Here is a 15606-nt window from a genome sequence, read left to right as displayed (position 1 = left end):
CCCAGGCGGTCTGGTCCTGCGGGGTGCCCCCCTCCCCCCCAGGCGCTCTGGTCCCAGGCGGTCTGGTCCTGTGGGGTGCCCCCTTCACCCCCCAGGTGGTCTGGATCTGCAGGGTGGCCCCTCCCCCCCAGGGGTCTGGTCCTGTGGGGTGCCCCCCCTCCCTGCCCAGGCGCTCTGGTCCCAGGGTGTCTGGTCCTGCGGGGTGCCCCCCTCCCTTCCAGGTGGTCTGGTCCTGTGGTGTGTCCCCCCCTCCCCAGGAGGTCTGGTCCGCAGGTGGTCTGGTCCTGTGGGGTGTCCCCCCTCCCCCCCAGGTGGTCTGGTCCTGCGGGGTGCCCCCCTCCCCCCCAGGCGCTCTGGTCCCAGGCGGTCTGGTCCTGCGGGGTGCCCCCCTCCCCCCCCAGGCGCTCTGGTCCCAGGCGGTCTGGTCCTGTGGGGTGCCCCCCTCCCCCCCAGGCGCTCTGGTCCTGCGGGGTACCCCCCTCCCCCCCCAGGTGGTCTGGATCTGCAGGGTGGCCCCTCCCCCCCAGGTGGTCTGGTCCTGTGGGGTGCCCCCTCCCTGCAAGGAGAGGAGTCCTGGTTTCCAAGGTGCCCAGCGGTGACGGTGACGCCAGGGTGTGCAGGCGGGCTGGCGGATGGGCGGGTGGGGGGAGCCGGAACAGGAGCCAGCGCGATGGAAAGTGGGGGAGAGGGGATCCCCCCGCGCTTTCCCGAGCCAGCAGCCGAGTCACAGGGAGGTTTCCATTTATGGTAAAACACAGGAAGAAGGATCATCCCGAAACCGCCTCTGAGGGAGGCTGGGGTGATGTCACCCAGCCTGGACGCAGGCGGTGGTGGCCCTGGGAGGCAGCAGCAGATTCACAGCGATTTCTGAGGTTGGAACAGGAAATGGTTAATAGTGTTTGCAAATAAAAACTTTCTGTTCTATCCTGTTTTTGAAGCATTTCCCAGAAGTTAAAAAAGAACACCTAATTTATCTGCCCATTTTAAGAACCAAATTTTAAAAATGTGAACAAAATACTACACCATTTACTGTGCACAAGAATGGAGTTGGGTGTTTGTGAGGGTAGGAGGGTCACAGGAGATTTCCAGGTCCCCTCACTTTCTAAACTTTCTAGAATGCTGTTCGTTGTTTAAATGTGGACTTTTATCTTAAATTTCCGAATGCGCTTGTGTGTATGTGTGCGTACGTGCTCCCGTGTGTGTGTGTGTGCTGTGTGTTCACAAGCGTGTGTGAGACACGTGTCACGTGAACGCGTCCCTGACCTCTGATGGTGGACGCCACTCGGGCTCCTTGCTGGCCACCGGCATGTGGACGTGGATGAGGGAAGGGCCCTGTCCCCCCCTGCACGCACCTGCTCATTTTGATGGAGAAACGAAACCTAACTGTCTGCTGGTTTGAGGAAATCGCACTGTCAAACCAACTGTTTGCCAGTTATTTATTTTTTTCTTTTGCAAAATCACCACATGGCCGATTGGTTATGGCAGACACACTCACGGCAAATATGTCTGTGGCCAATGTGCCAGCCACACATGCACAGCCTCATGGGTCCCCAGGCCCCTGGCCTGTCCCTTCTTTGTCCAGGGTGGTCTCTGCTCCTTGCAGGGCAAGCCCCCGTCCCACCGAGGTTTGGAGGACGTGACTGGCCCCCGCCTGGCAGCAGCCGGGGGGACGCCAGGGCAAGGATCTTGGGGGCACTGGGAAGAGCCCGGAGGAGCAGATGCCGCTGCCTGCCTGCGCCCAGGATGCCCGCCCCGCCCGCCTGCTGGGGGCTGGGGGCTGCGCGGGCAGCGTGTCCCTGGAGGTGTACAACTTCTGCTGGTGTTTGGAGGAGGGCAGGGGTGAACCCAGCATGATTATTGCCACTCGATTTTCTCTCCTGGCCTGTCTGTCTCTGAACTTTTCTCCCTCCAGGCACACGAGGTGGGGTCCTGGCGACAGAGCAAAGCAGCCAGCCAGCCAGCTGGCCTCCAGCTTAGACTCCTTTGCTGTGCTGTCCTGCCCCAAAGCTGGTACTTCTCTGGTCCAGCCTCGCAGTGAGTGGCTTTGGGGGAACCTGCCCAGGCCACGCCCAGGCCAAGAAGGGGACAGATGCTCTGAGCTCTGAGATCCGCTCCCTCGGGGCTGCCCAGGGGTGAGGCCCTGCCTTCCAGCCACCTTCCCAGAAAGCTGAACTGAAGATGAGTGCCAGGCAGGCGAGAGAGAGTCCGTCGGGGAGAGGAGAGCGCCATCTCTGTCAGGTGGGCGCAGTAGCCTTGAAGTGGTGCCCGGTCACCCCTGGACTCTCCCACTCTGGAGCCCTCCGAGCCTTGGGGGTGGGGCTGGTCACAGAATGGTGGGCGCAGGTCAGAGGACGGGGCAGGCGCAGAGGGAGTTGCTGTCAAGCCTCCTAGAGCCTGTCCTCGGAGGGACCCGCATCCACGCGGGCGATGGCCGACCGGGTTCAGGGTGCGGCACGCCCCTCCGGAGTCGGCCATGTGCACACTCAGTCTCCTCCATCCTCCCTCTGCTAAAGAAGGGGGGGGTGTTTATGGCCAACTGGCTTGTTAGTTGGCCGCGAGTGGCTTTTGCAGAGGGTTCGGTTCGTGGGTTTGGGAGGAGAGATAACCAGGCACGTGGAGTGAGGCTGGTTTCCCTGGGGTTGGCCACCCAGGCCTTTTCAGCAGACGTCTAGGAAAGGTTTAAGGAAGTTTCCTAACCAAAAAGATTATTTTTGGGTTGTAGTGGTCAGTCATGATACCAAGACTCTTCCCTAAACTCAGAGGCAGGTTGTGGTCTCTGGAGGGGAGGAAACGGTGGGGTCGGCCACGCAGACGAGGCTGTGGTGTGGCCCGGGGCAGAGCACAGTGCAAAAGCAGTCAGGGCCGCGGGCTCAATCAGGTCACACACAGAGGAAAATCTCTGTGGGGACCCCCCCCCCCCGGACCGGGGCTACAGCCATCCCCTCGGACCCCTGCACGGGGTGTGTCCAGGACCTCATGTGCCCACCTACACACGATGGCCATAGGTGCCGCCCCAGCATATCAGGTAGAATTGCTGAGATTACCTGTGTGATAACCAAGAAACCCCAGAAAACAGTGCCCCAAGCTACCAGCGGCATCTGGGCGTGAACTTCTCTCTTGGACAATAATTCCAGAGGTGGGCAGCCCTGAAGTGATGTGGTGACTCCAACTGTCATCAAGGACCAGATGGTGACCATGGTCACCTCATGGTCTAAGAGGGCTGCAGGAGTGCCAGTCATCATCTCTGCATCGATAAACAGATGCCGAGGACAGTGGGATGGGGAATAGGCCTTCCCCAGCCAGCTGGTCCTGTATTATGGAGCCTTCCTGGAAGTGTGTCCCAATAGCTTCCTCTCCTGTCCCACGATTCCCCTTTGCTGCAAGACAGACGGCTATCACATCGCTGAGAGATCGAAGAAGAAGTTTCAGAAATGCAAAACATGATGGGAACATCAAGTCACGTGCCAGGGTTAGCTGCAGACTGGGCGAGCAGAGAATTCGTCAGCCGTCGAGAAGGGGAAAGGATTGCTCTGAGTGCAGGTCAGCGAGACACAGAGTCCGGGGCCGCACAGGGGATGGGGCTCTGCCCTCTGAAGGCGTTGGCTGGCTTCACACCCTGGAGCTCCAGGGCCTTCCACAAAGCAACAGGACCAGAGCGCAACATCCGAACTCCTGGAGGGGTGGGAAGGGAGATTGGAAACAACGCTCCCACGGGGGAGAGCAGGGACCTGGGGACAGGCTGGCGGTCAGAGCGGAGGAGGCCCAGGCCGCCGGGAAGGCCCACGGAGCACGCTGGCCCCGGGGGCGGAGGCAGTGGTCCTGAAAGCTGAAGGCGGATGTCCGACCTTCATCTGGGGGACGTGCGCGTGAACAGCGGCTTGCCCAGGTTGGGGCAGAGGCCCAGACGCACACGCACAGTATGTGTCCTGCAGGGTTCCTTTTGCAGAAAGCTCAGAGCAGCAAAAAGAAACATCTCAGGTGGCGGAGCTCCAAGGGGTCCCCCCACCCCGTAAAGCCTCTGCAGGGGAGGGGCACGCAGAGAGTTTTGGGGGTGCCGCGCGAGATCTTTATAACAACTTGTGAAGCATTATGTTTTAGCCATTTTTTTAGGTACACGCTTTACATTTCTAGCCAATAAAAAGTTTGAAAAAAAACCATGGGAAAATTTACAATGATACACGTTCCGTAAAGTTCCTCACAGCCTTGTTTCTGATGGCAAAGAATGAGCACGGGCGGGGGCGGGGCACGCAGACTTGGGCTCGGCTGCGGACTGGAAAGATGTCAGATATTTACAGACGGACGAGTACGGACCGCTGGCCGCGGTATGTAGTGGAGTAAAGAGGCCACGCTGTACGATAACATGTTTAGTATGAGTTCCTGTTCATGAAAAATAGATACGAAAATTTACACAGGCACGTGTGTGAAAAACGTATGGATGTCAGCACCACAAGGATGATCATGTACGATTTGATCGTATTGCAGTTTTCCCTTTTTATTAATCTGTCCGTTTCTCGTTTTTTCTGGAATGAAAACGTATCACTTGCGTAATAAAAAATGTTCAAGGGGATAAGGAAAAAGGCCTGTTTCTCATTCCTCAGAGACAAACCCGGTTGCCATGGAGACTGGAAGGCTGTCAGGGCAGCGATTGGCTGGTGAGGGTGCAGGATGTGGGATCCCAGGGCTTCCTTGGAGCCCGAGCTGGTGCAGCCAGCAGACTGCACTGCGGAGCCCGGCGCCAGCATGGACGGGGTGGACGTGTGGGCCAGCACCTTGGCCCAGCTGATGGCCAAGAGGAAACCCCAGGACACCTGGGAGCTGCTGCCTGAGGAGAACCTGGCCTCTGGGCACATGGAGAGTGGCGGTTTTCAGTACCGGCTAAGGGGGCTTTCCAGGTGCGCTGAGGGTGGGGGCTTCCTGTGGGGTGCTGGGGGGCGAGGGGCAGGAGCTGTTGAAGCACCGCCCTTGGTCGGCCCTGGTGGGTCCAGCCCGGGCCGGCTGCGGCGGGCACCCTGGGGGCAGGGAAGAGGGGCACGCATCCAGCCCGCTCTTGGCTCCAACAGGTAGGTGGGCCCGGAGCGCGTCCTCCCTTCTGGGAAGTGGGGGTGCTGGGGGACAGCCTGTCCTGTCCTTCCCAGTGCTGGCAAGCTGGGCAGTGCTGGCCACCCCCGTCGGGGCCCTGCGGACTCGGGGTGGGGGGCAGATGCTGGTGGGGTGATGCGGCCACCCACGCGTGGGAGGCTTACTTGGCCACTGCAGCATCTCCCGGTTTCCATGGCAGCACTGATGGCCTAATGGGGGATGGGCGGGTGATGGTGGTCACACCCTGCCCTGCAGAGGGGCCTGAGACAGGGAAGCTGAGTCATGACTGTGACTGAAGGGGCCACAGGCCGAGGTGGGGCTGTGTCTGGCCAGGGCCAGGTTGGGAACCCTAGTGTTGTGACGGTCACTGCATGAACCCCACTTCTTGTCATCATGATGGCAGCAGTGGGGATGGGCCAGGCCTGCAGGGATGGGGTTCGGGGGGGGAGGGGGCCTCACAGGTCCCCAGGGGGACTCTGTGGGAAGCCACACTCTGACACGGCGTCTGAAAGCCCCGGGAGCAGGTGTCCGGTGCCTGTCGGCTCTCCCAGGTGTTGGGAGAAACACGGCACTGTCCCACAGACAAGCGAAAAAGCTGCCTGAAACGTGTGGTTGAGGGTCATAAACACCGTTTAGCTGGTTTTCAGCTTTCGTGCAGGCACACCAGCAAGTGGCGGGGTCACACAGCACAGCCCTACATTCTGCACCATAGCAGCCACTGGCCACACGTGGCCCTTGGCGTGCGTGTTGATTCCACTGAAATGAAGTTGGAAGTGCGGCTCCCAGGGCACTGGCTGTATGGGTGCTCCCTGGCCACCTGTGGCTGTGTGCTGCTGGCCGGCCGATGCTCACGGAGCCCGTCCTCACCAGTGACCGCACTGTCTGGGGAATGCCCGCGTGTGGTCACTCGTCCAGGACCTGAGGGTCTGGGAGAGGGGGCCCCTGCCTGGCCCCGGGGCGTGCAGCCACAGAGACCCCAGACCAGCACCTTCCTCAGCCCCAGACAGCCGGTGCACGGCTCTCTTGCTCACGTGTTTAGAGCCAGATCGGACCCGTCGAAGAGGCTCTCTCACTGTCCTGCTGGGAGCCCCCAGCCCCTCCCGGCTCTCCCGACATCCCTCCCTGCCCCGACTTTATTTCCCTGTCACCTCCTCTCCTCTCGGGTGGGGCTCTTCCCTCCAGGGCTTCCCCATGTTTCTGTGCACAGCTGAGCCATAGCAGATGCTCCCCCCACTCCCCCCACAGGTACCCACAGGGTGCTCCCCCCACCAGGTGTCCATAAGGATGCTCCACCCACCAGGTACCCACAGGGATGCTCCCTCCCACCAGGTGTCCACAGAGGTGCTCACCCCCCACCAGGTACCCACAGGGGTGCTCACCCCCCACCAGGTACCCACAGAGGTGCTCCCCCCCCCCGCCCCACCAGGTATCTACAGGGATGCTCCCTCCCACCAGGTGTCCACAGGGGTGCTCACCCCCCACCAGGTACCCACAGGGGTGCTCACCCCCCACCAGGTACCCACAGAGGTGCTCCCCCCCGCCCCACCAGGAACCCACCGAGGTGCTCCCCCCCCGCCCCACCAGGTGTCCACAGGGATGTTCCCTCCCACCAGGTGTCCACAGGGGTGCTCACCCCCCACCAGGTACCCGCAGGGGTGCTCACCCCCCACCAGGTACCCACAGGGGTGCTCTCCCACCAGGTACCCATAGGGATGCTCCCCCCACCCCCCACCAGGTACCCACAGAGGTGCTCCCCCCCCCGCCCCACCAGGTGTCCACAGGGATGTTCCCTCCCACCAGGTGTCCACAGGGGTGCTCACCCCCCACCAGGTACCCGCAGGGGTGCTCACCCCCACCAGGTACCCACAGGGATGCTCCCCCCACCCCCCACCAGGTACCCACAGAGGTGCTCCCCCCCCCGCCCCACCAGGTGTCCACAGGGATGTTCCCTCCCACCAGGTGTCCACAGGGGTGCTCACCCCCCACCAGGTACCCGCAGGGGTGCTCACCCCCACCAGGTACCCACAGGGATGCTCCCCCCACCCCCCACCAGGTACCCACAGAGGTGCTCCCCCCCCCGCCCCACCAGGTATCTACAGGGATGTTCCCTCCCACCAGGTGTCCACAGGGGTGCTCACCCCCCACCAGGTACCCACAGGGGTGCTCACCCCCCACCAGGTACCCACAGAGGTGCTCCCCCCCGCCCCACCAGGTATCTACAGGGATGCTCCCTCCCACCAGGTGTCCACAGGGGTGCTCACCCCCCACTAGGTACCCACAGGGGTGCTCACCCCCCACCAGGTACCCACATAGGTGCTCCCCCCCGCCCCACCAGGTATCTACAGGGATGCTCCCTCCCACCAGGTGTCCACAGGGGTGCTCACCCCCCACCAGGTACGCACAGGGGTGCTCACCCCCCACCAGGTACCCACAGGGGTGCTCACCCCCACCAGATACCCACAGGGATGCTCCCCCCCCGCCCCACCAGGTATCTACAGGGATGCTCCCTCCCACCAGGTGTCCACAGGGGTGCTCACCCCCCACCAGGTACGCACAGGGGTGCTCACCCCCCACCAGGTACCCACAGGGGTGCTCACCCCCACCAGATACCCACAGGGATGCTCCCCCCCCGCCCCACCAGGTATCTACAGGGATGCTCCCTCCCACCAGGTGTCCACAGGGGTGCTCACCCCCCACCAGGTACTCACAGGGGTGCTCACCCCCCACCAGGTACCCCCAGGGGTGCTCACCCCCACCAGGTACCCACAGCGATGCTCCCCCCACCAGGTACCCCCAGGGGTGCTCACCCCCCACCAGGTACCCGCAGGGGTGCTCACCCCCTGGTGACATTTCCTCAGGGCTGTTAAGCCTGGGTCTTGAGTCCCAAAACAAAAGCAGCAGGACACAGCAGGCAGTGCAGTGACCCCTCACGGGTGTCGGGCCAGGCTTCGTCCCTGAGCGGGTTTTCCCGCCAGACTGGTGGAAAAGAATTTGCCCTTTGGCTTTTCAGACCGGGCTGCAGGTCAGGGGTGTGTACCCGCCCGCTGTCCCTTCCCAGAGGGGGCGCGGGCGCTCGGCCCTGCCCCGCCGCTCACGGCCCCTCTGTCCTCCTCAGGCTGCAGTGTGGCCGCTGCCAGTGGGGCTGGTCCTCGGCGCACGTGCACATCCTCTTCCACGTGTGGTTCCACCCGGCCAGCTGCCTGGGGCTGGTGAAGATGCGCCTCTGGGGCCAGCGCTGCCGGCTGTGCCCGCCGGGCTCCCAGGGGGCCTGCCAGGTGAGTCTCCTGAACGTGCGGCTCTTCCTCAACAAGCTGGTTCTGTTCATCCTGCAGAAGTGCTACGGGGAGGGTCTCAGCGCGGACCAGTGCCCCGAGATCTGCTTCGGCGAGCGCTGCGAGGCCTGCGACCTGGGGGTCTGCTTCTTCCAGAAGCCCCCAGACCCGGCCTGGGGGCCCGAGGTCCAGAGCCCCGGCTCCATTAAGGGCAGGTACACCTTGTACGGGGGTGACGGCGTGGCCTCAGCCGCTGCCGGCAAGCAGCTGCTCAGCCTTGGCAGCGGGCCCGTGGTCGACCGCTCCCGGGGCTACACCCCCAACTCTATCAGCATCCCCCTGTCCGTGTCCGACTTCATCAGGAACCCCGTGTCCGAGAGCAGCAACTTCTTCGAGCGCGACGACGACATAGTCACCGTTCCTTTCTCCCTTGTGGATGCGGGCAGGGACAGGGGGCCCGGCGCCGATGCCAGGGGCGGTGTCGGCCCCAGGGGGGGCCCCCTCCCGGCGGCTGACCCCCGCGGGCCGCTCGTCGTTGGTAGGGGCTCCATCTACTTGCCTGCCAACCCCACGGCCCCGCCCAAGGGCAAAGCGCTCCCGGTGAACTTCAAGAGCCCCATCTTCCACGGCCGAGGCCTCCTCATCAACAGCATCAGGCCCTTCCAGCTCAAAGGCTTCATCTTCAAGGGCCGGGGCTCCATCCCCAGCCCCACCGACACCGACCCGGGCGACCGGGGCCCGGCGGGGAGCAGCCGGTTGCCAGTGTCCTACATCGTCGGCCTCACGGATGACGGAGAGGGCTCCGTCACCTTCCCCTCGTCTTTGGCCAACATCGTCATAGAGGAGGACTCCTTCCCCATCGTCAACGGCTCCGTCACCTTCCCCTTCGTCTTTACTGACGAAGGCACAGGCAGGGGCGCTTCTGCCGACGTCACCCGAGGCAAAGAGGAGGGGGGCGGCGGCCAGGGCCCCGCCGTCGCTGGCCGGGAGCCCCCGCGGGGGCCCCACGCCCGCAGACCCGTCACCATCAGCGAGGGCTCCGTCACCATCCCCTTCTCGGTCTTCAACATCATAAAGTGTGTGGGCCCTAGCTCTACCGCCGGCAGCTCCCCGAGGGGTGGCCTGGCCCCCCGCGGCCAGTCCCAGAAGAGGAGGCGGCCGCGGGCCAGGCTGGGCAGGTCCTGCCCCGAGCCCGGCTGGGAGGAGGACTTGTGCCCCGAGGACGGCTGCTGCGGGCCCTGCTTCGACCCCTACGAAGAAGTGTGGATCTGGGTGTCCATGACCGTCTGCATCCTGTGGATTATGTACCTGTACAAGTTCAGCCCCTGACGGCCGGGTCCCCGCTGTGCCCCTCCAGCAGGGCCGCCCAGGCCGCAGAGCAACGGGACCCCCGCCCCTGTCCGCACCCCCGGGCCCCCTGCCCCCCTCCCTGCCCTCCCTGAGCTGAGTCCTCCGACAGCTGGTCCTTACCCTCCCCTCCCCTTCCCACTTCCGTGTGTGTTCTGTCTCTTGATGTGAGTCGTGGCTTCGTGGATGTCCACGCCGTGATTGTCCGCCAAGCTGCCCACGTGTGCTCCAGGCACTTGTCTGTGTGAGTGTTACAATCCAGTAAAATAAAAGTTAAATGGAAAAAAACCCACGGTGCTCTTGGGCTGAGTGGAAGCCAGCACCCGGAAGGTTTGGAGGTGGGCGGGTGTGGCGGGCACCTCCCTGCAGGGACCCGGTCGTGCCCAGCACTTGTTCCCCTGATGGCTTCTGGACTCCCGGCCGGGTGTGCTGGGCCGGGGTGCTCTGTCCTTTGAGCACGGGGATGCGGGCCATGCACGAGCTGCGTTCCTGTGTGGACCCCTGGGGCCCTCCTGGAGCAGATCACTTGCCACACCCCCGCCACTCTGGGAAAAGGTAAAAGCCCCCTTGAGCCGTGGTGAACTCCCTGCCCCCCGACCTGCCCCAGGGCCCCGTGCGTGACAGCACTGTTGTGGTGGGAGAAGGGCCATCCACGCCAGAAATCAGAACCCTCTCGTCAGCCACACTCTGGATTTCCATCTTCAGAGGCCACAGGGCCCACTTCTAAGGGGCAGGGGTATTGGGCTGTGCGGTTCCCAGCCAGGTGGAGGCATGACATTGGGCATGACCATATCAGGCCCCCATGCCCTCCTTCTCCAGGCGGGGCCCCAGGGAGGTGGGGAGTTGTCTGCAGGGACCCCGAGGTCTGAGATTTGGGAAGCGGGGGGTCAGATGAGAGGGTCTGGGGAAGCCTTGCCTTGTGGGGGGTGGGGGGAGCTGAGTGTATGGAAACCTTCGTCCAGGGCTCTGCCCAGTTGCCCTCTGGCCTGACCTGGATCCTACAGGTGCATGTTGGGGGAGGCACGGGGACGGGGGTGCTCCTGCACCGACTACGTTGTTGGCTGGAAGAGAAGAGGTGCAGGTGAGGCTTCAAATACCAGCAAACCCAGAAGGTTCCGCCCTGCCCTGAAGGCCAAGCCTGTGTGGGACACAGGGTCTGCAGACCTCAGACAGCCTGAACAGGAGCCCTCACCTGATGCCACTGGGACCCGGGGCAGACCTAAACACAGACCCTCCAAGTCCCGTCTACACTGGGTGAGAGCCTCACTAGGAGGGCAGGACCCACACCAGGTGAGAGCCCTCTGTCCTGGGGCAGCTGCCCCCCCCGCCCCCCTCCCCCCTCCCCCTCCCCGCCTCCAGCGACCCATCTACACTGGGTGTGGACACCTACCCGGGAGTCCGTTAGGGAGGTCCGACATGGGTAGGTTCCCTGTCCTGTCCTCACACATGGGTCCTCGCCCAGCTCACTGGCTTCCCTGGAAATGACTGGGGGGTGGCAGTGCCCACCGTGGGATCTGCCGCTGGACTCTCTCCAGGGAGGGACACTCTGCCCACAGTCGCGGGGGTCCCAGGGCAGGACCAGCGTCCCTTTGGGATGGACGCTGGAGACCCTCCTGCCCCACGAGGGTGGGGGTCGGGAACCCTGCCAGGGGCTGGCCAGAGGGGCCTGTCCTTCCCAGAGGACCCCCTGGGGAGCATCTCCCTCAGCTCAGGGACCCTGTTCACCAGGGCTGCCCTGGGGAGGAGCTTAATATCTGAAACCGGGGTCTCTTCTGATTGATTGAGAGACGGAAGCCAGTCCGGCCCCACCCCACTGGGGGAGCCCTGGTGAGAGTCAGGAGGTAAGGGTCCACCTGGTCCCTTTGCCGGTTGGCCGCGTTGGGCCCTTTCCATTCCCGCTCCCTCCTCCAGCTCCCGGCCCCTTCTCCAGCCCCTGACACCCTAAACCGGCCCTGGCCCCTTGCCCCCAGCCCTACCCCCCGCAATCCCTCCCTCTTCTCCAGACGCCTGCCCCTCTTCCAGCCCCTCCCCTCCCCTCCCCTCGCCCCAGCCCCGCCCCTTCTCCGGCCCCGCCTCCAGCGCCTGGCCGCCCGCGCTGTCCTGAGGCGCCCCTGTGTGGCCGCTGGCGGGACACGCAGCCCAGCGATGGCGCGACTGATGGCAGCTGTTTAAATATTTCTGTTTAATCAGACGGTTTGTTAAAACCCAGCAAACTCCATCCGTCATCGACATCATTAACATTAGTCTTTATGAATAGCTAAATTTCATTAAATCATTAATAATTAACTCATTAAGAATTAAGTTTCATTAATAAGACCGATAGCAAATGCGGAGAGCAAATGCACTCGCTCTGTGACAGATCCCCATCCGGGCATCCGCATCCGGGCACACCAGCTCTTTTGAGCGCCTGTTTACCTTCGTAATCACGGGAGACTGCAGGCTCACAGACACCAGCTAAAATGCCAAGGCGTGCCTGGGACTCAAATCTAGGACAGCCTACACCTGAGTCTGCACCTGAGCCCACACCTGACCCGCACCTGGGCCCACACCTGAGCCCACACTTGAGCCCACACTGAGTCTGCACCTGAGCTCACACCTGACCCACACCTGAGCCCACACCTGAGCACACACTGAGTCTGCACCTGAGTTCATGCCTGACTCACACCTGGGCCCATACCTGAGCCTGTTCCTGACCCTGTACTTGAGTCTGCACCTGATTCCACACCTGTCTCTTGTACAGCCTGAATGACCAGTTTGGGCCTAATTCAGTATGATGTAGCAATAACTATTTTTGGGAACTCAGTCAATAATAGAGACACCGAATGTCTAAAACATCTCGAAGAGAACCAAAGGCAGACACATTTTAAATGCAAGTACTGTTAGTTCAGCCAGAGCCGGGGGAGGGGGGGGGGGTCTCAAAGTGTGAACAATTTCCTGATTTTTGGTAAATGTTCTAGTGAAGGAATGAGTCACACTTCCTGCGTGCCAGGGACTGAGCACAGCGATGTGAGCTTCTCAAGCTGGGGGAAGAAGGAAGGGCCCTGTGTGTGCGGAGGGGGGCTTCAAGGAGACCTCCTGCAGGGCAGGGGGTGACAGGGCTGCACCAGACGGACCCTGATTAGTTCATGCCCTGCGCTGGGACGCAGGCGGTGGATGGGCACTTTCCCAGGCCCTCTCCCTGAGGGCAGCCACAGTGCACCGTCAGTACCAGCACATCCCTGCCACGGCTGGCCTCCTGCAGGTACCAGGTGCCCTTGCCCGAGGCCCTGGCAGGTGGCTGTGATCCCACTCTGCAAACTCTATCAGCTGGAATCCTGACTTTGAACTGTCCCATCTGAAATGCTTTTCTATCATCTTTCCTCTGAGTTGAAAAGTCAGGACAATTTGTTGATTTTGATCAGAAAACACATCTATCCTAGAGTCCAGCCCTTCTCATCAGCAAATGTAGTCTGGCATTGTTTTCCAGAAAATTCTGGAAGGTTCTACCATTGTAATCACAAAGGGGCTGGGCGAGTGTGGGGTCAGAGCCAGGGCAGATCTTAGGTCCTCCTTCAAGCACCAGGGAAGGGGTGGGTCTGCCTCCAGGAAGAGCTTGTCCCCAGGCACCCACAAGAACGCACACTTACCCACTTGTGACCTGAACCTCCCCCTCCGTTTTTATTAGGAAAGTGATAGGAAACATTCTAACTCCCAGAAACGCAGGGCTCAGGAGCTGCTTCTTCTCCCTGCTTCCTGGTGGCACCGGGGCTGCAGTGTTATTTTCCTTAGATCACGGCAAAGTGGGACTTTCTGTGGTGTGTAAAAGTCAAAATAATTCCATACGTGACACGATGTGTGTGACAAACAGCTGATCCCTCCCTGGCGGCCCCGTGATCCCTCTCCCCCTCCCCTCTGCTGCAGCTGTTACTTCTCTGCCTGCCCGGGATTTTTGACTTTTCCAGCGACGGCCGCCCTGGGCTCCTGGCCACCTCTGGGCTCTGACCGTGGGCCTCAGAGCAAAATGGCTGCGAGTCCTTTCCTCCAATGTTGACTCTGAGCTTCCTGGATCCCCAGGCCTCTCTCCTCCGCCGCCTGGGCGTTACCCCCTGCTGCCCACGGGAAGCTTGCCGTTTCCACTAATTTTCAGCTAGGTTTTGACAGGGGCCTGGTCCCGCCAAGCACAGCCTTAGCGTAACCAAGAGAAGCTCTCTGGTTTTCCTTCGGCGAGCGGCGTTAGAACGGAGCTCTTTAAGAAAGAAGGGCCACCCTCAGCGGACACTGCGCACCTAGCCGCAGCTGCCACGACCCGGACCCTCTTCCTGACCCCATTTCGGAGCCTCCGGCGGGTGCCGGGCCCGTCACCGCCTCTGTGACCCGACGCAGGGGTAGTGGCATCTCCGTGTGGCCTCGGTTTGCATCTCCTTCATGACTCATGGTGGCAGACATCCGTGGTAAGTGTGCCTCACACACTCGACAATGATGTGTTTTCGGCAATTGTTGGGTGCAAGGTTCTGTAAACGCGCATCGTGTCCGTGCTTCTAAGTCCTTACCTGTTGCTGAAGCGTCCGAGCCCCGCCCTTCAGTTCTGCCCGGTTTCCTGTTACATTTTGAAACTGGGGTATCAGGTTCGCCAGGGATTTAGGATTTTTATGTCCCTGGCGGCTGATTCCTTTGTCACCACACGGCACCCCTCGTTTCCCCTGGGATGCCTCGTGGTCCGACGTGGGCACCGCAGCTCTCTGACGCTGGCCGGCCGGGCGCACCCCTGTCCCGGAGACATGCGGCCTGGGTCCCTGTGTCCCAGAGACATGCGGCCTGGGTCCCCATGCTTGAAGTGGAGTTGGGTCCTGGCGTGCGTCTCGTCTGATGACCTCTGTCTTTGTTTCTGTCTTTGTGTTGTGTGCACTTTTCCATACAGTTGGCTCGAAATCCCCCTTTCTTGTTTGTTTTTTAACCATCTTATCTTGGCATTTGTTTTGTATCTGTTCTGCTTTTTCTTCCTCGGTTCCTCCACTCCTACCTTTTTTCAGAATTTTTTTGGTACTTCATTTTCTAAAATGTTTATTTATTTATTCATTTCGAGAGAGAGGGAGAGAGAGAGCGAGACAGAATGTGTGCCAGTGAGCGGGGGAGGGGCAGAGAGAGGGAGACAGAATCAGAAGCCGGCTCCAGGCTCGAGCCGTCAGCGCAGAGCCTGGCTCAGGCCTCGATCTCGTGACCCGGGGATCATGACCTGAGCTGAAAGCAAGAGTCAGACGCTCCACTGACAGAGCCACCCAGGCGCCCCTAGTATTTCACCTTAATTTACTTCCTCTCCTGGCCTCTTAGTCATGCCTCTTCGTGCTCTGGTTTTAGTAGTCCTTCTGGGGATCACGACTGGGCCCGTGGCGTGCCACAGGCTGTCGGCCCCTCAGCGGGTGTGAGATCCCAGCGGGAGCACGGAACCTACACTCTTCTGGCCACCGTGCTCCCTTCCGCACACACTCGAACCGTAATCGCCTACTTTCTGCCTCAAGAGTGTGCGCCACAGGTCAGGCTCCTTGGGAGGCTGCGGCTGGCTGGGAGTTGTGGACACAGACCTGTCACCGCAGACAGGAGCTGAGAATGGTGAGGGGGCCGCCGTGGATGGGTGCTCAGCCACTGCCCGGGCACTGCCCCCGGGCGCCGGCGGCCTCTTCAGGCCGTTCCCTCCCTTCTTCCCTCTCTCCCCTCTCCCTCCCCTCTCCCTCCCCTCTCCCTCCCCTCTCCCTCCCCTCTCCCTCCCCTCTCCTCCCTCCCCCTCCCCTCTCCCCTCTCCTCTCCTCCTCCCTCCCTCCCCTCTCCCTTCTCCCTCCCCTCTCCCTCCCCTCTCCCTCCCCTCTCCCTCCCCTCTCCTCCCTCCCCCTCCCCTCTCCCCTCTCCTCTCCTCCTCCCTCCCTCCCCTCTCCCC

General features: G+C 61.8%; 1 protein-coding gene across 1 annotated transcript; it reads left to right on the top strand.

Moving 5' to 3' along the window:
* Positions 1-4665: 4665 nt before the first annotated feature.
* Positions 4666-9700, top strand: LOC131494047 (receptor-transporting protein 5-like). The gene is made up of 2 exons (XM_058698420.1): positions 4666-4892; positions 8195-9700. Exons 1-2 carry the CDS (start codon positions 4666-4668, stop codon positions 9678-9680), a joined length of 1713 nt encoding a protein of 570 aa, XP_058554403.1. The 3' UTR covers positions 9681-9700.
* The last annotated feature ends 5906 nt before the right edge of the window (positions 9701-15606 follow it).

This window comes from Neofelis nebulosa, chromosome 2 (assembly GCF_028018385.1).
Source record: "Neofelis nebulosa isolate mNeoNeb1 chromosome 2, mNeoNeb1.pri, whole genome shotgun sequence".
Lineage (NCBI taxonomy): Eukaryota > Metazoa > Chordata > Mammalia > Carnivora > Felidae > Neofelis > Neofelis nebulosa.
The sequence above is the reverse complement of the archived record's forward strand: the minus strand, read 5'-3'. Positions and strand labels throughout refer to the sequence as shown.